A 21,746-nucleotide genomic window follows, 5' to 3' on the forward strand; every position below is an offset into this window, starting at 1 on the left:
ATCCTTTATTATGCCGTTTGCTTCATTAAAACACAAGAAAGAGGTATATAGAAAGAGGTACATTCTCAAGGAACATGATACTTCAATCATCGCATGTTGTATATTAAAGCACAGAAATTTTTAAATGTCAAGTGCGACTTAGTGAAGTGTAGGTGGCGGTATGACTAAAAATAAAAAGTTCAAGCTGATCTGGTTAACTTCACTGTAAACATGTACTACCCTTCAACACTTTTGAAACTAAAATTACATAAGAGAAAAAAGTACAATTCTTTTTCTACTATCTTTTTCAGTAATTTAGACTCCATTTGTATTCAGTACAGTACGCGTACTATTACAATAAGAATGCTATTAGAACTTATGACTGTTCAGACTACATCTTCTACTGAGAACAATGACTTCGAGTACGATTTGGTCTTATTGCTCATATAGCGAAGGGGTTAACATAGACGCGTGCACTCATGAAGAATAGACGCTCGATTAAGTGTCTACCCTTCTTCACTGTGGTCTGTCTACTCGAGAGCGTCTGCTACTTATCTGCCGGAAATACTCGACACGCACTGTTCGTTAACACCTCGATTAGCATATAGCGAAGTAAGCAGTATCCTTCTGTTTCGCAATTATTACAATAACTAAAATCATTTGGATGGATCTAGTCAGATCATCGTATTTCCTAGTTCAGCTTTCACACATAAGAAACCAAAATACACAATAAAATATGAGATCATTAATTTGTCCGCCAATTAAAGATATTTAACGAAAAAACTTTTGTAACATTATTCAATTAAAATTACTTTCTGTAACATTACTCATTCTGATTTGAATTTAATGTGTAAATGAAATCTGAAAGTCAACGCAAAGAAAATCAATTCCCCCTGTCTTTTCAGTATTTATGAGAGTACCTGCACGAGAATAAAATGATACTTGGTCGGGCACGCTAATTAGCGTGGTATGTCTGCATGCAGCTCTGCATCGTTTTCGCTCAAAGATGGAATTAAATAGTCGTTGGGAATCGTTTGGTGCCACTAGACGTAATCATCTTGCATTCCTGTGGTACGCAACTATGGCCTGTTCTGCCAAGGAATTACAACCTCACCCGATATAAATACCATCGCGCGAAAAACGAAGAAAAAATCTAAATCTCGTGAAATTGTATCCTCATAGAAAAAGAGGACTACCTGCAAAAAAAAAACTAAAAGAACAGAGTCTCGATTCAACTTGAATCATGTCAGATGCGATTTACGATCAAAGTTATTTGTTATTCCATTAACAGTATCCTGCGCCATGAATCCTTTTTTTCAATTATGATTGAGTCGCTTTAATAGCTTCCTTTCGCGGCGTCGCCCATCCTGAGAGATATCCTAGCAATAAATCTAAACGAAAATGCGTTAATGCAATCGCGGCTCGAGACTGAAAAACGAGAACGACGCCGAATAATTTTGCCTAAACGAAGACACGCAAGAACGACGAGGCACCTTCGAGTATGTCAAGAAGTTTCACGCTGTCTACAAAATCAGATTACTTCAAGTATGAAATACGTGCCCCGAAAACCTATCGACATGCTCTCGAACTGTTCCCTCCTTCATTTCCGAACAGTGATCATGTTTTATTCATGCTCGCCATTCATGGCGGTAGAGAACCGGAAGGTTTTACTACAGCTCACTGTCATCTCGTCGCAAATTTCAATTTTCCGCGTGTCATTTGCACATGAGGGAAGCAATTAAATGAAGTCGCAAACCGCGACAATATTCTTGGGAATGCAGCGGCTGAAAGGATCGAGAACAGGTGTGCATCTGACTAGGAATTGGAAATTTTAAAAAGTACTTTCGGCACATCGCAATAGTATTAAAGCAGATTATTTGAGTAATTTAAAAATCATGAGTGCGGTTTCAACTTTCATCGTGTAATTATAAATCATATTGACAATCTCGATGAAATTATTTGAAATCGATGAAATTTTCGTTGCCAGACTTTTACTGTGTAGTAAACGTCGAGATAAATATTGTATATTTTAGAATTTAAAATGAACGAGAGTTTCGCGGCTTTTACGCGAGACCTAACGAGCAACAAGAAGTACAGTATAGTTCTCACTGGTACCGGTCCTTCTGACCTTTCCTTGACCTTCACCTACAGGCTGAACTTGGTGAGTTGAGGTCAGCTTCCGCATACGAAACGTATCGACATGTAGGTATACATACATTCACGTGTGGCTCGAGAATCCTCGTACTACTGACATTCCTTTCAAAGGAATCTTATGGAGCGAGAGGAGATCAAAGAAGGAATTGCGATCTCTGAGCGCCACTTACTCTATGGAATTTGCTTAGCTTTCCATAATCATCGTCACTGCACTACCAAACAGCAAATGATAGGGAATATTCTAGATTATGTAAACAATTTCACCTGCCGCAATCAACAACACCTGATTTCTACGGTGAAAGTGATTGAGAGAATTAATGAGTAAGAGAGCAGAAACTTTCTTCCTCGGTGTCAATTATGCATATTTTAAGTTTATCGACGTCCATCTTGCAATTATATAAAACGAAGAGAATTCGTTTAAATGAGTGTAGTTGAAAACTGCCGAACAATTTTGAATCGAGAGAAATTTGAAAATGGAGAGCCTTCAGGCACTCAGGAGTTTACATGCAAGTCGAGGAAGCTCGAAACTGTTAATTAACGAGACGGTAGAAGCATATAATGATAACTTCAAAAATGATATTTCTCGTCCCTCTACATAGGAAAAAGACTGAATCGATACTGGAGTTTCACTTATTAATGCGAACAGTTAATGAATGTGACAAGAGAAATCTTAGCAACCGTTCAAAATTCGACGAAAATAGAGGGATGGAACAGAAACCCAGTGACGCAACATGAATTATTCGAAACAATATTTTTAGAAGTCCCATCGGACTGACAAACCAGATTACTCTGTAAACGAGATTAAAGGTTATTTCAGCTCGAACGCCAGCTTCTGCAGAATGTGATAATATTTCAAACTATTTCGTAAGAGAGTATTACCACCTATCCTTATTCCCACAAATCTGAAGTCAGACATTTACAAATACAATCCTATTTGTAAGTCAGAAAATAGACTATTATAATCACTTCTCAACTATTGCTTCATCGAATCTGTTTCATGGTCACACAACCGCAGGAAGCCTAGCCAAAAGAAGGCCATGCATATTCTGCGATGCTTCGTGGAGCAACGTTCGTTCCGGACTGTGTACTTCCTTTAATTGACCGTGTGCTTACCCCCGCTTTTGCGATTCCCTTCCATCTTCGGTTTTTTCTTTGCTGAATGCTAAACCGTAGCCGCAATAAGTCGCATTTCCTCCGGCTGGAAAATTGTGAAAACGTTTGGGGGACGAGAAATTGCTTCTGCCGTGGATGTCGACGAGAATTCTAATGGAACACATCCTGCCGAGACAACCATTTTCTGTTTGCCTTCAAGTTCTTATTTAAATCCCAATTGATGTTTCTCTGACAAGGTACTAGATACCTTTTGTCGTGAAGCACCATTATGCTGATGCGCTATTCTTCTCTTCAACTTGATTCGCGTTTCCTAATTGAAACCGTTAAGGTGACTTCCTACTCTGTGTCCCTGTGTTCAGAGGAAGACTTTAATAGTGACACGGGATTCTGGGAGATTCAGAAAAGTCTGTCTAGGAACTTGCTCGCAAGTAGACCTCGGAAGTTACTCTTCCAGTTCCCAACCTTCGAAATTTATTAGAAGTACGCTTAACGTCGAACTCTCTCTATAATTCCTAGGAAGATTCATAATGGAGAAGAGCCTACATATATGTCCTCGTTCTCAGAGATCCTCTTCTGCATCGACGATTAACATTTACTTATTATTCTAAACGGTACTCGTAACAGGAAACCAACTCTCTGAGTGGACAAATATAAACATTGTCTAATCACTCTAAACAAGTCAAAGGTCTTCCTAAGCAATCGATACCAGTTCAGCGAAATTATGATGTAAAACTGCAAGCGGACTATCATCCTGTATAACCGGTATTAAGCAGAAACCTAGTGCGTATAATCGGCAAACAGATTTGTGTTATCAATGATTCATCGACATGGAGCCTTCTCAGGTTCATCTCGAGGTCGTCATGATTCGTTTCAAGTGAGTAATCGACTCTGCCACAGTTGCCTTGTCCGCGACTTGTACTTCGAGAAAAATCATCGAGATGACAAACGACCGTCCAGGTACACCCGTGTTCGGAGAAGTTGTCCTGACAAATGGGATATTCGACACAGCGACCAGGTAAATAATCAAATTCTATTTACAGAGACGGGAGGGAAGGTGATTCAATCGATTACTTTCATCCACCGTTACTCGCGCCTTCGAAAGCTACCGGATGACCATCGAAGGTACAACAGCTGTTGGGAAACGAAATTACGGACGATCGATGCTGGCGTTTCGGCTGCTATTCCTCGCTTGAACAGCAGACCGAGAAACAAGACAGACGCGTGACGGATTTCGACGACGAACGAGGCCAAGTTCGTGGCGACCTTCGTCTACGCGCCTGCAGGTGAGATCGTGACTAAAAGCAGCACCGCATATACTTTCGATCACGGAACGACCGGCAACGAGGCGGTTTATCTGCGACAGAGAAACGACCTGTCCAATTTCACCGACCTAAAAAACATCTGCTCGTTTCTATTCTGTCGTTTCGTGAATTTCGACGATAAAGCCGCCTTGAACAAAGAACCGAATCAAAGAATGTCCCGTTTTCTTGGTTACGTGGATTCGTTCGACAGACGAAGTTGTCGTTCTCGAAGACGCTGGCAAGAAATCGTTCACGCGACGCGGCAACAATACCGTGAAATAATGTCGTGTCTCCTGCTGGCGACCAGCGTAATTCACGAAACGTTAAGTACGGCTTTTTACGTGTTCATTCTGATCATTGCGCGCGCCTAACGGGTTGATGCATCTCGATGGAACGTTAGAGTACGGTAGATGACCAAGTTATTATCTTCACTTTGAATAGTCACTTATTGAAGGTTTGAATAAGAATGGAATTGAAAATACATTTGAAATGAAATTATGTTTGTTATAAAAAGTATTGTTATGTTTCTAATATGTAATATTTTCATTTAATTATTATAATTTCATTATCCACTGCCGTTACGTGTATATTTGTGAGAGATTCTCAAGTGAAATTTGACGGTACGATGAAATTGTACAGTATTCAGTAGTGAATCTTTTTATCTATATTAAAGAAAAATTTAGAACATGGATTCATTTTTGAAGCTTTATCATATGTTTTTCTGCTTAAGAAGACTTCGAAGATTTGAAAATTACAAATTTAGAGATTGAAAAATTTGAAAATTTAAGGAATTAGAGATTTGTAAGTATTTGATCTACCCATTGTAACTTACAGTAACTGGAACAAGACTTTAACTTTCTCACTGAGATATTCGTGCGTTGCAGTTGTAGGATAATGGAAACAATTAGACTTGCAACGATGACGTTTTTAATAATAGGCACGTTTTCTATGGGAACTTTCAACTGACAATGACAAATGCGAAATCACCGTACTTAAAGATAGAAGATAAAACAATAGTACGTTCACCTTAGCCGGTGAACGTGCGCAAAAATGACAGTGCCAAGTGTCGGACAATCAATTCACTTGTCTAATGAATCAATGGCATCGTACCTTCCTAGTGTATCTTTCGAGAAATCCTCAACAACGGTAATAGCCGATGAAGCTACGACGACCATGGTAAAGCTCCTCTCCCATATCTCGTTCTTAACCAATATTTATTTTATTCCAAACCTTCCCAGCACTCTTCACAATTATGCTATCTTCAATCTACAATACCAAATCTCAATTTTATCAGTCCAAAAGAAAACACAAAAACGTCCAAAATCCTTAGTGTCTCAAAGCACCGCCAGTTATTCAGTACAAAGTACTCTAGAACACTTGAACCACTAACTCACACACACGTTATCCCAGTGCAAGTAAAACGTCACCTAATTAATAGCAACCGAGGAATATGTTAATGCAAGTGGCTGGACATCACTCGCGGAAGCGTGTCTAGGAATCAGCCTGCCACTCAATATTCATCAAGCTCGCGACCCTAGGTCAGTAACGAGCCTCTTCTCAGAACGCCCGGAAACATTTAACAGCTCCGGGTATTCGTTTCACAGTAGCTGAGCAACGCGTCACCTTTAAAACACTGTCACCCACGATGCACACCTTCCAATGGAGTACAACGTTTTCTCTGAACTTCCACTTCTTTCACCCTTAGACCCACTGTTCCTCTGTGCCTCAGTCTCCCTACGATCACATATCGCAAACTGTATCCCAAGTTACTCAAACATTTCCTCCAATTTCACTGAAGGGTCACAGGCCACGAGGAGCATTCGAAACCGAAGCACACCGAGGACTAATCGCCAGGCTGTGGCTCCGCGAGGTCTTTGGAGCGGGCACACGCTCGAGGGAACCCGGAGCTCCGTGATCAAAGGAGGCTCGTAGAGTGAGTAACGTCTCGAATCGCGGCACGCGAGAGCCCGGAACACCGAGAGTCGGTGCACCGTCTGCACCGTCGAAGGGGAGAAGAAGACACGACTGAAGGTACTCCAGCGCGTTCAAGGCGCATTCACCTTGGCTCCACGCACCTGTGTGCACGCGTGAGCGATTCCCCGCGCTTTCTCTCTCTCTGTCTGGCCAGCGGCAGCATACGCTCGCGAGTTCTCCACGAGTTTCTCCGCGGAGGGCTTCCACAGCCTTGATCTTGGCTTTCGAGGCTCTATGCGCCGCGGGACCTTCGCGGTTACGGACAGAGGTCCATTATTATCGAGCGCAACCGGTTCGAGGTGGCAGTAAACGCAAAAATGGGAAAGTCAATTTACGTTTGATCGTTGGGTCTTGAAAATTGTTGACACGGTCTGGAGACAGGGTTGCTTGGGGCACCCTGGGCTTCATTGGTCGTCATGAGGATTATTTAGTGAAAGGGTATTCTTGCTGGATACTTTAGGTTATTGTGAAGCAGTTTAGCATGTAATTTCATGAAAATATGAGCAAGCTTTAAAGAGAAAATAAACTTTTTACTGAATGCAAACACGCTACTTCTAACAGCTTTAGGTGGTACTTAATGTAGTTTATAAATGTTTACTATGAGATGTAGCATGGTCCTCAGCGACAATATTAAATTTCGAGGTAAGTGTCTTTAAACATTATGAAGCTAAATATGTTTTAAATACAGTAAAGTCTTCTTGAAACTATAGAATATTTAAATCTCTAAATAATTTAAAACAGAACAGAAAATTTATTTATACCTTTTTGCAGTCCTTGCGTCACAATTGTAATTTAAAATTCTGAAAGTCAGTAACTGATTACTCCTCGACACCTCGACAGACAAGTCACTATACGAATTGCTACGAATGACAGCCTTATTAACATGGCTATGAGTAATATTAATATATACGCGATTATGAATGACGTTGACAAGAATTTATAACGGATGATACTTGAATAAAGTATCGCAGTCCCAATATCTCATAAATAAAAAATCTTAAGCACATGTATCCACGTACACAAGCTAGTGTGACCAGAATGGAAGATGTATCCAGTCCAAGTAAAACTACTGTACAGTACCTGTCATCAAACTGTCGCAATTTACGACAGCGTCTCTTTGAGGGAGTTCTGCAACCCCTTAGCTACAAAGCCTAATACGTGTCACCGAAAAAGACGCTTCGAGAAAAGGGCAATTGAGTTCATCGGAAGGCACCCAGACAGGATGGATGGACTCAACTTTAAATACTTCCGAGCGTAATTAAAACGCCGTTAATCTCTATAATGAGAGCGCGTGCGTTGACGGGGTTTTAACGCAATTACAATATACGGTGCACAGTCACACTCTGAATACGAACAAGCCCGAGATTTTAAATAACGTCTGGGATCTCGTCGAGAGTTACACTGTAGTCTATCCGCGTGGAAAAAAAGCCTCTGTCCCAAAGCTCTTGTATTCTGTCCGCTAAAAAATCTGTTAACCAAATCCCAGAGTTTCTCTCCTCGGTCGAACGGCGCGAGATTAATTTGCGATCGAAAGTCGTTCGACCGAAGCGATTTCATCGAACTCGTTCACCATTAAAATTCATCCCCTGAAACACTCTTTTTTTACATAGGAGAACAGGAGATTTGTATGCTGGAGGAGAAAGGATATCGATCACGTAGATTTCACAAACTTCAGTCTAGACGAAGGATCGTTCGTTAAATTATTCGTCATCGAAGGGGAATCAATTAATGGCGACATGCATCGATGTTTTTTTTTTTTTTTTCGACTTTCTACCTTACTATAGAAATGAAAATTCAGAAAATCCAGGACATAAATCCAATCGGGACTTCCGACTCTGCAAACACGATATCGAGCCCGCAGTCTATGGATAATTTGCACGAGCCAGGTCATTAATTAGCGGCGATCCAAGTGCACGATTGATTTGCTGATAGGAGTGAGGCTTTAATCTCGAACGCGTGAATGGAGAATCTTGTGTATGGCGCGTTCGCGAGTAATCAGGTCACTGGAAATTTTAATCGAAAAGGGAAATTTCATGACGAAGGAAAAACATTATTTGCTACTTTTCAATGGAAGCATATAATTATTAAACGATTGTATCGTAAAGGAAACTGTGGTAAATAGACAGTAAATCGTTCAGCGATATGTAACGGAAACGTTTAATCAGGTCTGGTCATTATCGCGGGAACGTACGAAATGTTTCATGCAGAGAGAGCATTCACTTTTACAATCATGACGGGCTAATTTTAGATTCGAAATACCAACAAGAGCGACATTGCTTCCAGTGCGAGTTCGGTAATGATATTCCACGATATAAGTGCACCTTTTTCCCTGATACTTACATAAACTCTTATACATTTATTTTAAGTATGAGTATAATGAAAAGAAAGTAGACGATAACATTTGATAATATCCAGTGCAACATGAGGATGCCAGCATTGAAATCACCGTTAACATTCAAGCTACTCATTTAACCCAGAGTGTACTCTGAAACTAAAAGTATACAATGAACAACTACGTAGTTTTTTAACGCCATTGTTAATGCACTGTAAACGACACTAAAACTGAAGTAATTAAGTGCTCAGTTTCCATGACTAAAAATTTCAACGAACAATAGAGGAGAATTACTGAGTAAAGATAACTCGCGCTATTTAAATTCAATCATAAATCTCAGAAGATAGCGCAAAGCTCGCACATAAAATAATTTGAATCGCGAGGCGTTCAATGCCGTCGTATTTCATGATGAATAACAGAGGAAAAAATCGTCTTTGGGTAAGGATACATATAAAAAAGAAGAAATACAGCGCGGGTGCAACCGAGCGTTTTACCATCCAAATTTAAACACCGACCGTACTCGGTTTCACTGACTAAACGATGGAAGTCCCGTGTAAATAACCGACATCGTGCAGGTATTGGCCGCGGTGTATGGCACTGTGCAGCGTAATGCAAGCGTATCAGTAAAAATAACGGGATGGAGTCATCTCCAGCCGAAACTGGTTTCCGGGATACCCGCGACGTCGACTCGAATCGCGCGGTGGTCCCCGAGTAATCAGAGGGATTACTCTTGCGTTAACTACTGTACACGTGTGTTCAGGTTTCACCCTGGACATCGTCGTATCGATTGATTTTGAGTGACGGTGACTCTCGTTACTTCGAGCGGCGAGAGCATAATTACACCCGTGAAACACGATCTTGATGCGAATGAAGCGGAAGAACAAGAGAAAGACGTGCACCACGTGCATTGAATAGAATGAAGTAAAATAACGTTACTGTAGGTCGGCTGGCACTTCAAGCCGTGAGTAACTCCTTACCGAGAAAACGGAAACAAACGGTAAGGAGTAATTCGCTGTTATTGGCAAAGTGCAATGGCAGGAGCGATGGAAGCAAGTGTGGTGCAAGTGTAATTGTATCGAGCATTGATGAGACACGTACTTGATTATTATAGACGATACTTATTGAAAGAGATAAAAAAACTTTGAAAATTCTTGTAATTAAAAAATCTGAACATTAAAAAATAGTAAAAATTGTTCTAATCTTGTATAGTACTGTAAAAAGAAACTCAAATGATTGGTAAAGAGCACTGATACACTCTCTCTATCTATACAGTGCCACACATACATATATTATAGTTATCCCAAAATTATGAAGCAAGACTTAATCATGCAAATTTTTTTACCAAAGATAAATAAAAAAATTGTTACCTCTTCGCACAGTTTCCGTCTCCAAGGTGTAATTAATTCAAGTTTAGAAATCCAACTTTCGCAGCATGGCACGTGCATTCACACAGAAGAAAGATCAACTTCGCTTTCACACACTCAAACTTTGATTCTTGCCTAGATGTAGCAGCGACGAGTAACGAGAACTTCACACTCGCACGGACGAAATAATACTGACCGGTCCAAAGCTGCGTGCGACCTTAAAGGAACAGTAGTGTTTGCCTCGAAGTTCAGCGTATACAAAAAATGAAGGGCAAGTAATTAAGAGAGGTGGGAGACACCGTGAATGTTGAAAATGTAAACGCAAGGTTGGAATATTTCTGTACAAGATTTATAACGGATTAAGGCTGGAACGTTTGGATAGAAATATATAGGTACCTATTTTTACCTGTAGACTGTAAACGGAGTCCACAATTTATGAATGACAATGATCAGAAAAATAAACATAAATGTATGCAAGCGAAAAAGGGGACTGCATATTACTAAGATTACATTTACGTATGCATATTCTTTACATATTATCCCACATTTCTTAATTATTTACCATGTATTATAAACTTTAAGATAATAATGTTATAATTTTAAAAGAATAATTCTCGATCTCTTACACTAGAAGGAATTAGAGAGTAGCTTTAAAAGCTCTTTTATTAACCCTTGTCCATTGTTTATTTATTTATTTATTTATCTACTATTTTATGCAATGGAAATAAATTCGATTATACTTGTATATAATAGTTGTTTCAACTATTGTACATGTAACCTATATTTTCATACAAGGATATATACCTGAATACTATTATTAGAAATCAATTAATTTTATGTAATTTGATAGGCATTAAAGATTAATGTTAAATTTCGTGCCAAATTATCCTGAACAGTGCACAAGGATTAAAAGAAAAATTTACAAAGAGACAGGACGATTTTGATTTTTAATTGCTCCGTTAATGTTACTCCCTGATTCTTTCTCGTAGATACAAACCTTTTACATTCTATCCCATAATTCTGAGTCACCCTGTATGAAATCACTCAAACTTTCCCGCGAAAAAATTCAAACGGAGCACACCTGTGCCAAGAGCATACCTAACTCGATTCCATTACTAACGAAGAATCGTACAAATACGTGCCACGATTCCCTAAACGACGGACGTGTGCCCGAATGCGTGAGTTGCGTGAAATGCATTAGACCGCGTGGTACGCACGTGTTTAAAACCAGTTTCACGTGAATTTAAACGACTCCCGCGAAGCACATTTCACGCTGGAACGTCCCAACTTTGAAGCGTGTCCCCTATCCACCGATCCAATACAAATGAATTCGATACAATATCCAGAACGACAAATACTAAACACACGAGCAATCGGAAGCACAAAGAATCACGATATCCGCGACATTCGACTCATTGTTCTGCCATTAATAATCCAGTCGGGAGCTCCATAAAGCCGAGCACGTCCCACAATAGCTTACTCTGATTGTGAGAGTATTGCAAAAGTTTACTGCACAGGAATCGCACTAACGCCATTGACTTTCATCGTGATTCATAGAACACGGGATTAATATTAAACTTTCATATCGTTTGACTCATTCTCACCGGTTGAGAGTCTAATATCGATACACTAGAATGTACTCACGCGTTCAAGAGTGACCGTTAAAGACAGGTTTAGGCAGGTTCTATCGCTCCATTCCTAGCGGTACGAAACAGAGGAACATCGTTCTTGTTATCGACTACCGAATTCGAAGTCCAACGCGACTCCTGAACTTGACAGCACCCTAAATCCGAGCGAGCCAAAGTGAGGTTAAGTACCGTCGAGAGCAGACGACAACCTACCCACGAATTCTCTACTGTGACAGTACAATTTCGAGGAAACGCTCTAAAAGTCGTGAGTCAGGGACAAGCTATGCATTCACGATCGTCGTACACAGGTGATCCGCTTATTGTTTTTCGTGGAGAGTATTTCGTGAAGAATCGACTCGGCGCGCGTCGGTTTTCGATGAAACTGAACGAAGACTTCTTTCTTCTTCGAAAGAAGAAGCCGCTTAATTTCCTTCAATTAAACTACCAGTCGGCGAGTAATTGGCCACAATTCGTGGTAAAAATAAACAGAGCGAGTTGACAGTAGCACTAGCAGGGTGGCACGAACGTGCGTAGGAGATCATCTCCAACCGTCCGGATGCACGATCGTTTCCTATTAGAATACGCGTATTTCCCGCCAATGGCTAACGAATGAGCAAATACACACGACTCACGAGACTCGAGAATTATGTAACTATTGTTGCACGACTCGTAAATAAAGGCTACTTACCGCTGATCGAGGCGAAAAACGTCAGGATCGCGCGCACACACACACGTTACACCTCGAACTGCTTAAGGCAAACTGCCGTACAGTGGCGCTGCTGTGCGCCGCCATCTTGGATCGATCAGTCGGCAGTCGAAAGTGCGCCGCTTTTGATTCTCGAACCACCGACGCCATTTTCGAACGAATGAGTAGCGATTGTAGATTCCCTGGGGGGTAAATAAAAAGACCAGGAAAATTGTCTTGCAATTGTTACTTTCATTTAATCTGCGCAAGATTGAAACATAAATAGTAATAGCGCGTCATTCGCGCGATTATCTTTCACACGTTTTATTCGTATACGAATATACACAATGATTCTATCGTTCCCGCGGAAAACGCTTGTAGTACAAGACATTACACTGATAATTAAATAAATAATGCCGTGGGCATGGCGGTATGCAGTTTCTTTCGAAAAGTATAGAAACAAATTAATATTCAAAAGACGAGAAATGCACAGTTCATTATGACTATTTTGAATGACAATGATTCGCCTGTCAACTTGTTCTGTATGACACAGATTACAATCTCTTATTCGACGTTCATTTTTTTTTTGTTTTCATTTTAATTGATGATCGTTCATAATTTAATTCACAGTTTTAACACACTTCTTTCACATACATAATTTACCTACATACATAACTTATTAGGATCATTGTTGATAATTAAATATTTCTTAAGTAGCATAGAGAATTATATATTATATTATATTATATATATTATTTAAACACTTATATCTAAGATATTTTACCAAACAAATCACTACACTTTATATGACTTTATGCACGTGTAAGCTCTCGATACTTACTTCTGTATGGAAGTTTAATACACGCACGAAGTTTCTCCCCTTCAATCTCTATGGCGTTTTAGTAATTTCTATGATTACCAATAAAAACGACTTACGTAATACTTAACAAGTATTATAAGTTCCACGCATCATCGGATTCTCACTTATGATTGTAGCTATTCAATTCAGACTATTCAACCCCAATTCTCCCCTTGCGTTACTGTATTGCGTCAATTCCACGTCTGTGATAATTATAAGAGTTCTCGATAATCGATATACACATAGCTCTTACTGCAAGTACAGACGCTTACGTAATTGCGTTTAAAAATACCCATATCGAACTATATATATATATATATATATATATATATATATATATATATATATATATATGTATCCATAAGTTAAATACATAATTGCATTGATAAGATTCAACAAGACTCCATCTTATCGGATGTAAATTGTGAAATAGTTTTCATTCTCTATCTGATTAGTTGGAAATGTTTAGAAAGTGTGCGCGTTGCGGCAAATACCGCAACCCAATGCGAACTCTTCTCCCGTCGGTGGATGTTTCACGTGTAATGGGCATTCGTCACCCTCGAGTTGTTTCGCTTTAGGTCCTAAGTAAGCGCATAATATGGTTATATAACATTTGAGATTAAAATACAAGAAAACTCAGATTAAAACGAGATTATCAGATAACATATTTACCTGCAGGACAGGAAGGTAGTTCACCCTTAGGAATTGTGGTGACTCGTTGAAAGTCGTCGTGGCAGGGGTTACAGAAGTGTGTGGTTCCAAAGCAGAAGAAGACTGCCACTGAGCAACAATACCGACATTTGTATTCTAGGAAGTCTGCCCCATGCTTCGGACACATCTGAGCCCTTGCCACGTCGCTGCAACCTCCGCAGACTAATTCCGTAGGGTCGAATGTTTCTCCGCCTACTTGTGCGTCGCATCGTGCCTCACCACCATAATAGGCTTTCTGACATTTGTAACAAACGTAGTACGCGTATCGTTCCATTGCGTACGCAGCAGGATCTTGTTGGTATCTACCTCCTGGGCCAAATGTTGCATCAGCTCTGTAATGCAAGATAAGCGTGTAAAGTTTAGACTAAATATTCACATTTCAGACTAGTTTCTTCGAGGGACACTTACTTGAGTAATCCTTCATATTCTAGTCGCATTAAAGCTTTTCTTCTGACGTCTTCGTAGAGTTCTTTAATGCTTGTTAATTGCTCAGCTAGAGTAGGGTGTTCCATTGGTACCTTGCAAATTGGGCAGAGCGAGAATCCGAAAGTTATTCTCGGCCCCACCCATCGTTTCATGAGAACGTGCCTACAACAATGCAAGTGGAACACGTGGCCACATTGCAACTGTATCGCAGGCGCGGCTGATAGAGCTTCCGTGAAACAGATCATACACATATCGTCTGAATCTTGTTTCAAATCGCTGCCTGGTAGACATCTGTGTAAACAGGGTAGACAAGCTTTCTCGTTTCGAACGCCACCGCAGATATGACCGCAAGTGTGCACTTTGCTACACGCATTCTTAGCATGCTCTTGACAATCGTGATCCGCGCAAATGTTTCCTATTGCTAATAAACCCGTGTTACCAGTAGTACCACAAAATCTGCACATTCCCGAAGTAGCACCCACTGATTTTCTAGACGAACCATCGCGAAATTCTACCAACGCTTTTAATGTTCGACTATCTGCAAGCGCCAAAACCCAGAACAGTTTCGTTCTACCGCAACCCTCGTGGAGATCTACACGTATAGCTTCTTCCTCTTCCTTGCAAACCTGCCTTACATGCATTCGTGTTCTTCTATGTAGGTGTAATATTCTGTCGCATTCTGCACATAAGTTTCCGCAAACGTTGCACTGAATGATAGCAGTTGTTTCGCCATCGTCATGGTTACTGCATGTTGGCTAAATAGATAAAATATTCAACGTTACATTTATTTATAGTTTTATGAAATTCCTTAAAAATTATTTTAATATCTTACTCTAGGTGGTGGTTGTTGTCCCTCGGAACCAGTCCATTGTCCAGAAGATAACCTTTCGACATGATCCGAGTCCAGAACACACAAGGAAGAAAGAGCTAACCATAATGTTGGACTTCGAAGGCATTCCGTAGGATCTCGGCTCTTCTCATCTAATCTCGTCAGATTTAAAATATTCTCGGCAATAGCTGCTTTTGTTATGGCGGCCCATGCTTCTGATAATTTTCCCTGTAAAATATGTCAATAATCAGCAGTCAGTCAAATTAAAACAGTCATTGCAAATTAAATGTAAGTAGCACTTACCGATGCCATATCCTTCAGAAGTTGAATTATTACTTCAGCTAATTTTCGGGTCATGCTTCCTCTTAACCACCATCTTGATCCAACATAACTCATTGGTTGAATACTAGTTGCCAAAGAAACTGTTTGTAAAGCCTTCCCGTTCTCTTTTCCTTTCACTTTGACTTGAACTGTCAGTGCTTTGGCAATGCAACTGAAGAAAACATCAAGAATTCCTGGTTCGTGCTCATCAAATTCTGTCGTATGTGTGAAACCATTACTCGCTGCAGACACAATACTAAAATCTGAGGGTGGCAATCGCTCAACATTGATGACATTAGCTAACGTTTCTGGCTTAATTTTGGGTAAAATTCTTTTTAATAGAGACGTCACCTAAAACAATTCAAGTGAAGAATATTTACAACATTTTTATAATTAAGGTATAGTCATTTATGTAAAATAAAGTACGTACTTGACGTTGAACTCTAGCTGATCCAGTGTGCAATAAGCTTAGTAAATCCTTCAATAACCCGTACTGATGAGATAAGTAATATTGCCCCACAGCACTACCGCTTAATGCAAGAACCATGGACAACATTTCAAAGCAATATGTATCAGCTGCTTTTGGCAAATCACTATTATCACTTAATAAACTATTAGCAGGTGTTGATGAACATAAAAGAATTTCCCATTCTTCCCGCAAACGAACAGCTTCCTTTCGAATGGCTTGAACGATATGTGTACAGACTTGCTTCTGCAAGTGGGTTAGATTATTTCTGCTAAATAAAATTCCAACCATATGCTCTCGGAGATCATTACTGTCTTCTAAGTCATCATTAACTCCCTCTACAATTTCCACTTGCTGTTGCGGTTGTTCTCCTTGGATCAATTTTCCAAATACTTGAGATGTAATTAAACGGAACACTTTCAATGTTTCTGCTTCACAGTTTCTTTGTTGAATCGTTTGAGCACTTAATTGTTTTCCAACCTTCAGCGACTCCCCTTTCACTTCTCCCAAAATTCTTATCTGCCGTACCCGTAAAGAATTATCTGGGCCCTTCAATTCTAGTCCCACCACAACATGTCGTGGGTCCGTAACAGGACAGTTGATCCAACCAGCTGATCTACTTTCAATTTCTACTGTCCTTAGCTTGACCATTTCATCTACATTATTACCCGATTGAAATGTAACACTGGATACCTTGTGCGTTAAATCGCGACAATTGTCGATATGAATATACACCATTCGAGGAAGAGAGTGAGCACTACATACAACAGTAATCGTTTTAGTTTTATTTCGATCCTCATCGCCAGATTCCCAAAAAGTTTCCGTGGAATTATCAGTTAAGCTGTCGATCATAGCTTGTCTACTCGACGCTTTGATCTCAACACCGTATGTCAAGTCTTTCAACACTTCGACGCAACCAGTCACTTGCTGAGAATGAACAGATTGATGGCTTTCGTGCATGCTCATCGTAACATCCTCTTCTTCTTCGGATCTCGAGAGTATTTTACTAATATTGCTAAACACATGACTCCTATGAAGGAACATGTGATCCGCGGGAGTGAATTTAATACCCCAGCAGCGAATGGCAGCTTGCTGTAGCGGCGATCCAAGTGGGGGTAATAGCATGAGATCAGCAATAGTTTGTAACAAAGTATGAAAAACTGTCGGCAATGGATTAACAGATTCACCCGCTATTACTAAATCGCTTAGGGGATGTTCACACACGCCAATCATATCATGATCGTCCTTTCTTTCCGTCCGATTATCTTCGTCACTCGCGTCTGCAGCCTCAGGCTGTGCAACCGGTGTCAAAGAAGCAACGAACCACCAAAGCAAGTCGTGAAGACATATTGGTTGAGTTACACTTCTCAGCAGCCAATTTAAAGCTTGCATTGCGTAAACTCGACAGGCAGCGCGACGCAATGCTTGCTGCATGGCAAGCTGCAAGTGCTGCAAGTTGTGTTGCTGGAGCACGAACAGCATCACAGGTCTCATGAGAATTTCTATTCTGACACTTTTTGTTGCTTCTGATTGAGTTGTGGATACGATCGCTGATTGATCCATTGATGGTACCAATTTTTGAAGAGCTGCAGAGGGATAACAGAGAAGGGACGAACCTGCATCTGTAAAAAATAAATATTTTAGAGTACACACTTTTCAAGATATGGTTCTAGAAATAAAATAGTATTTTTTTTATATACCATTGTTCATTTCACTACTGCTGTTATTTCTTTTTCTCATCATGACAACTCTGCCATCGTTCGAATTTCTGGTCCAAGGTGCACCAGTAGACATCGATACTGATCGATGGAAAATTCCTCGACCTTTACCACTTTCGCTATCACTGTCACTCATAGGATATTCTGACAAGGGCTGCAAAGAAGAAAAGGCTACCACTGCTAATATTATAAAAAATTCTATTTCACTTACCCTGCCGTTCGTCATATTAAACATGCCGTTGTTTCCTTCATAACTATGATGTCCATTCTGGCGCCTCAACGTCTCCTCATAGTATCTTTCATCGTGACTTTGGGAATGGTGAACTCCTAAGGCTTGCAGACACTGAAACGGCCCAGTCGGTGGAAATGGTCCAGCTGCTTCCGGAGGACTATAATTCTCTGCCACAGATGATAACGTCTGAGATGGTCGTCTTTGCTGTTTTGGAATGTTTAATCCAGAAGCACTGGCCAAGTCTAACAGGAACATAGCATTGTTCTTCATAACAATATGAGTCTCGTTTCCGCTAGGACTATTAATCGGCGATGAGATCTTGCCAGAACCGTTTTTCTTCTTCGTTACCCCAGTTAAGAATTTCTTTACGAGCTTCAGCTTCCGAGCTTTCAAATATTTGTCGCGACAAGTATCACAGATGAGATACCACGAGTTACCACCCACTCCACCATCGCCACAGTTCCCCGCCCAGCCAATGCAATAGTTCCCACCACTGTTGTACCCCTTTCCTCCTGCGTGCCACCCACAACCAGGGTGCGTCAACTTCATGTGATAAGTAACTGGATGCGGGAACATTAGACCACACAGTTCACAAATGGTTTCTCGCTCTATACCAGGTAGTACTTCGGAGGATCCGTTTGCTCTGCCAACCGGTTTCCACTCCTTCTTCTTCCGGTTTCCCTTCTTCTCGCGATCTTTCAGCTTCTCTTCTCGGGGTCGTTTCTCTGGCATCGGTCGTTTGCTCAATTTCATAGTTTGAATTTGTGAAACTGGGCTTGGCAGCACCGATTCATGCTCTATAGTTTGCAGACAACTAGTGCTCAGTTCTTCCCACAAAAATACCAAACTCTTCAAGGCAGGTGGCAAAACTGCAACTGTTTGAAACTCTGGAAGAGCACCAAGTTTCCCATTCGCCTGAACTTCTTCCTTAATTGTAGAAGACGCTTCCTGCTTTTTTCTATTCCTGTTTGCATTGGCGTTCGCAGCTGACCGTGTTAAGGTTTCCAACGTGCTAGGTTGAATATGCAGATAATTCCCAGCGTTGGTCACCTCAACCGAGTGTCTTTGTCTGGCTTTTTGCTTTTGTTTTTGCTTGTCGCTGGACTGCACCACCGCCTGCCTGGTCACAACTAGCGCGCCTTGCTTCGGTAGGCCAGGATGAAACTTAAGAAAACTTGCGCAAGCCATAGCATCGTGCACAATCCCTTCGTGCCAAAGAAATGCTGCGAACACCGCCCTCAAGCATTCAGCAACCGATGGACTAATGGCTTCTTTAACCTTCTCCTTATTCAGATTAAGCGTCCGACTTGGATTCGAACTTTGCTGTGAACCCGCTGGAGACATGGCACGTTTTGTTCTGGTTTTCACTATCTTGCTGTGATCTTTCCTGCTTAACTTTGGTGAATGTCGTTCGTCTTTAGTACCTACAGAGCCGATACTAAAATGACCTTTCATCGCTGTGGTCGCACTTTCGGGACTCGTCTGTGTCTGGGCTTGAGAGACCTTCCGTGGGCTTTCTTGTGAATCCTTTAGCAAACAAATGAATTTCTGTCGTTTTTTGCTCTATTGCTTGGACTTTAACTTACAAAAGAGTTAACTAATGACTTACTCCGCCATCCTTCTTCGGCGTGTCAGGAGGACTAGCTATGCTACCCTCGGACCTCATGTGTAAAGAACTACAACTTGGACTTGGGGAGAGATCGCGAGTATTGGCAGTTGTGCTAACAGCACTTGGAGACTGCGAAGGATCCCTCGTTAGACTACTGACCAAGGCACTTGTATCGCTTTGCGTTGATCCACGTCGCTGGGACGTGATGCTATCTATCATCCCACCAGAGACTTCAAAGAGAAGAAACGAAATATTTGTACGGCATAGTTGCAACCCCAACAAAGATTAGAACTATTCTCTCTGCTTTGTGTCGCAAAAGTGATGCTATACCCTGTTTGTATCTTTAGAACAATAGGTACAGATAGAATATAGTATGCAATAAACTCGTGCAATGTAACTTCGTGCGACTTTCAAGGTGAGTGAACGAAGTGACAGTGATCGAATGACTTTACCCACGAAAATTGTGACTTAAGAAACCCTTTTATGTCAGTGTAAGAGTTAGAGAGTATTAATGTGTGTTGTTCTTACCTAATGGGGAGAGGCCGACACTTCGGGGGGAGCCACAGAGCACAGGGCTGCTACTGATACTGTCTCCCCCTCCTATCAAACTTCTCCCACCTGATAAGTTTGGATTAGTTTGTAGAATTCATATGTGGTGTGTCACAGTTTACTAACACGCTAAAGATTTTCTGTGTATACTGTTACCTACTATTTGGATTTCTAATTCAAGATAAAAGTGACGTGGGTACGTTGTATGTGTTGTTCGTGCATCAACTGAATTACACTTTGTACACGTTCAAATACTAATTGCGTGCATGCAGTTGGGTTTCGAAGAGAAAGATATCTACTGTGCTATTACATAGTTTGAGCTTAGTAATCGGTAAAAAAAGTGTGAAGTGAACACGAACTCTTAACAATGCGAATACTATTAAACACTATTTCTCGATTGCAAAGACCGAGGATTATGTTGAATAGGAAAGGAGCGAGTACCTGGTGCATGAGCAGCAGGAGGGAAGAGGCAATTACCAGAACCAACTGGCTGCCGACTGGACCCAGCTAAGACCAACATCACTATTTTGTTATAACTAATCCAATAAAGTTCGGTTTATAATATTTATAGCCTAAGATCATTCATTCGACTAAGAATAGATAATAATAAAAAAAGAGGTGTGATTTAACGGTAAGAATTAATAATGGTTTATGCTAAGTATATTCATTCCACAGAACAGAAAAACGTTTGTGGAATGCTATCACAGTCTTACAAGTATCAATATCGGGTCTCTCAGCTTCTGAAATGATTCCCTCCTCAGACCAGTTACGGTGCCGAAAGTGTGAAGTAAGACACACATATGAATGTATGAGATTAACTATGACACCATTTAGAGAGAGAGAAAGAAAGAGATAGAAAAAAAGGAAAAGTAATGTAAAGATCTGTCGAGTAAAAACGGCAATTCGTTTAAAATGTTACAAGTAGAGTATACGTACCGGGTATCGGAACCGGACTAGAGGACGGGCTGTGAAATCTTGGTGACCCACCTTGGGGATTCTTTGGTGACGAACTTCTCGACAATTTTCTTGGAGTATCCGGTGGCGTGGCTCCATTGCCATTCGCGCGACTCTCGCCCATTGCCTTCACCAGCTCCTTCACAGACACCCCCACGAACTCGGAAAAATCCCTGCAGATGCCAAAACTATATGACGAAACTAATCTAGCTGTGCCTGGTCTGCCGTTTATTCTTTCTATTCACCTGCCAGGAGAACTTTTCTTCTCTCCGTGGCACTTGTCGTCGCCTCTCAACCATTTCTGCAGAACACTAAATTTCCCGCCGCCGCCTCCACCGCCTCCACCGCCACCACCGCCACCACCGCCTCCACCACCGCCTCCACCACCACCACCACCACCTTCTCTCTCCCTCTCCTTCACGACCCTCTCTTTGGAATAGGGCTTTGAAAACTTTGGCGAAACGTCAGTCTTGTCTGATATCAATCGATCACTTCCTGAAAGATGAAGAGAGTTGGATACTTTTTATCGTGTATTAGTAGAA

The 21,746-nt window shown here is 40.9% G+C and overlaps 2 protein-coding genes across 3 annotated transcripts in view; both read right to left on the reverse strand.

The window, feature by feature from the left end:
- The window catches only part of LOC143185911 (WD repeat-containing protein 47), a 76,615-nt gene extending 64,030 nt beyond the window's left edge, over nt 1–12,585 (reverse strand). The window contains exons 1-2 of one of the 2 annotated variants that reach the window (XM_076389245.1): nt 12,534–12,585; nt 10,221–10,434 (exon numbers count right to left, since the gene is read on the reverse strand). The gene's annotated coding sequence lies outside the window, so the exon portion shown is untranslated. The remainder of the gene's footprint in view (nt 1–10,220; nt 10,435–12,533) is intronic. The other variant, XM_076389253.1, reaches the window with a different exon arrangement.
- Nucleotides 12,586–13,717: 1,132 nt separating this feature from the next.
- The window catches only part of Hiw (MYC binding protein highwire), a 224,811-nt gene continuing 216,782 nt past the window's right edge, over nt 13,718–21,746 (reverse strand). The window contains exons 36-48 of the mRNA XM_076389373.1: nt 21,604–21,699; nt 21,450–21,534; nt 21,187–21,392; nt 20,692–20,757; nt 19,702–19,931; nt 18,072–19,619; nt 17,843–18,014; nt 16,107–17,764; nt 15,659–16,027; nt 15,359–15,583; nt 14,509–15,281; nt 14,062–14,432; nt 13,718–13,970 (exon numbers count right to left, since the gene is read on the reverse strand). Of these exons, the coding sequence (XP_076245488.1) occupies nt 13,855–13,970; nt 14,062–14,432; nt 14,509–15,281; nt 15,359–15,583; nt 15,659–16,027; nt 16,107–17,764; nt 17,843–18,014; nt 18,072–19,619; nt 19,702–19,931; nt 20,692–20,757; nt 21,187–21,392; nt 21,450–21,534; nt 21,604–21,699 (5,915 nt within the window). The 3' untranslated portion in view covers nt 13,718–13,854. The remainder of the gene's footprint in view (nt 13,971–14,061; nt 14,433–14,508; nt 15,282–15,358; nt 15,584–15,658; nt 16,028–16,106; nt 17,765–17,842; nt 18,015–18,071; nt 19,620–19,701; nt 19,932–20,691; nt 20,758–21,186; nt 21,393–21,449; nt 21,535–21,603; nt 21,700–21,746) is intronic.

Source organism: Calliopsis andreniformis, chromosome 2, assembly GCF_051401765.1.
Source record: "Calliopsis andreniformis isolate RMS-2024a chromosome 2, iyCalAndr_principal, whole genome shotgun sequence".
NCBI classification, from domain to species: domain Eukaryota; kingdom Metazoa; phylum Arthropoda; class Insecta; order Hymenoptera; family Andrenidae; genus Calliopsis; species Calliopsis andreniformis.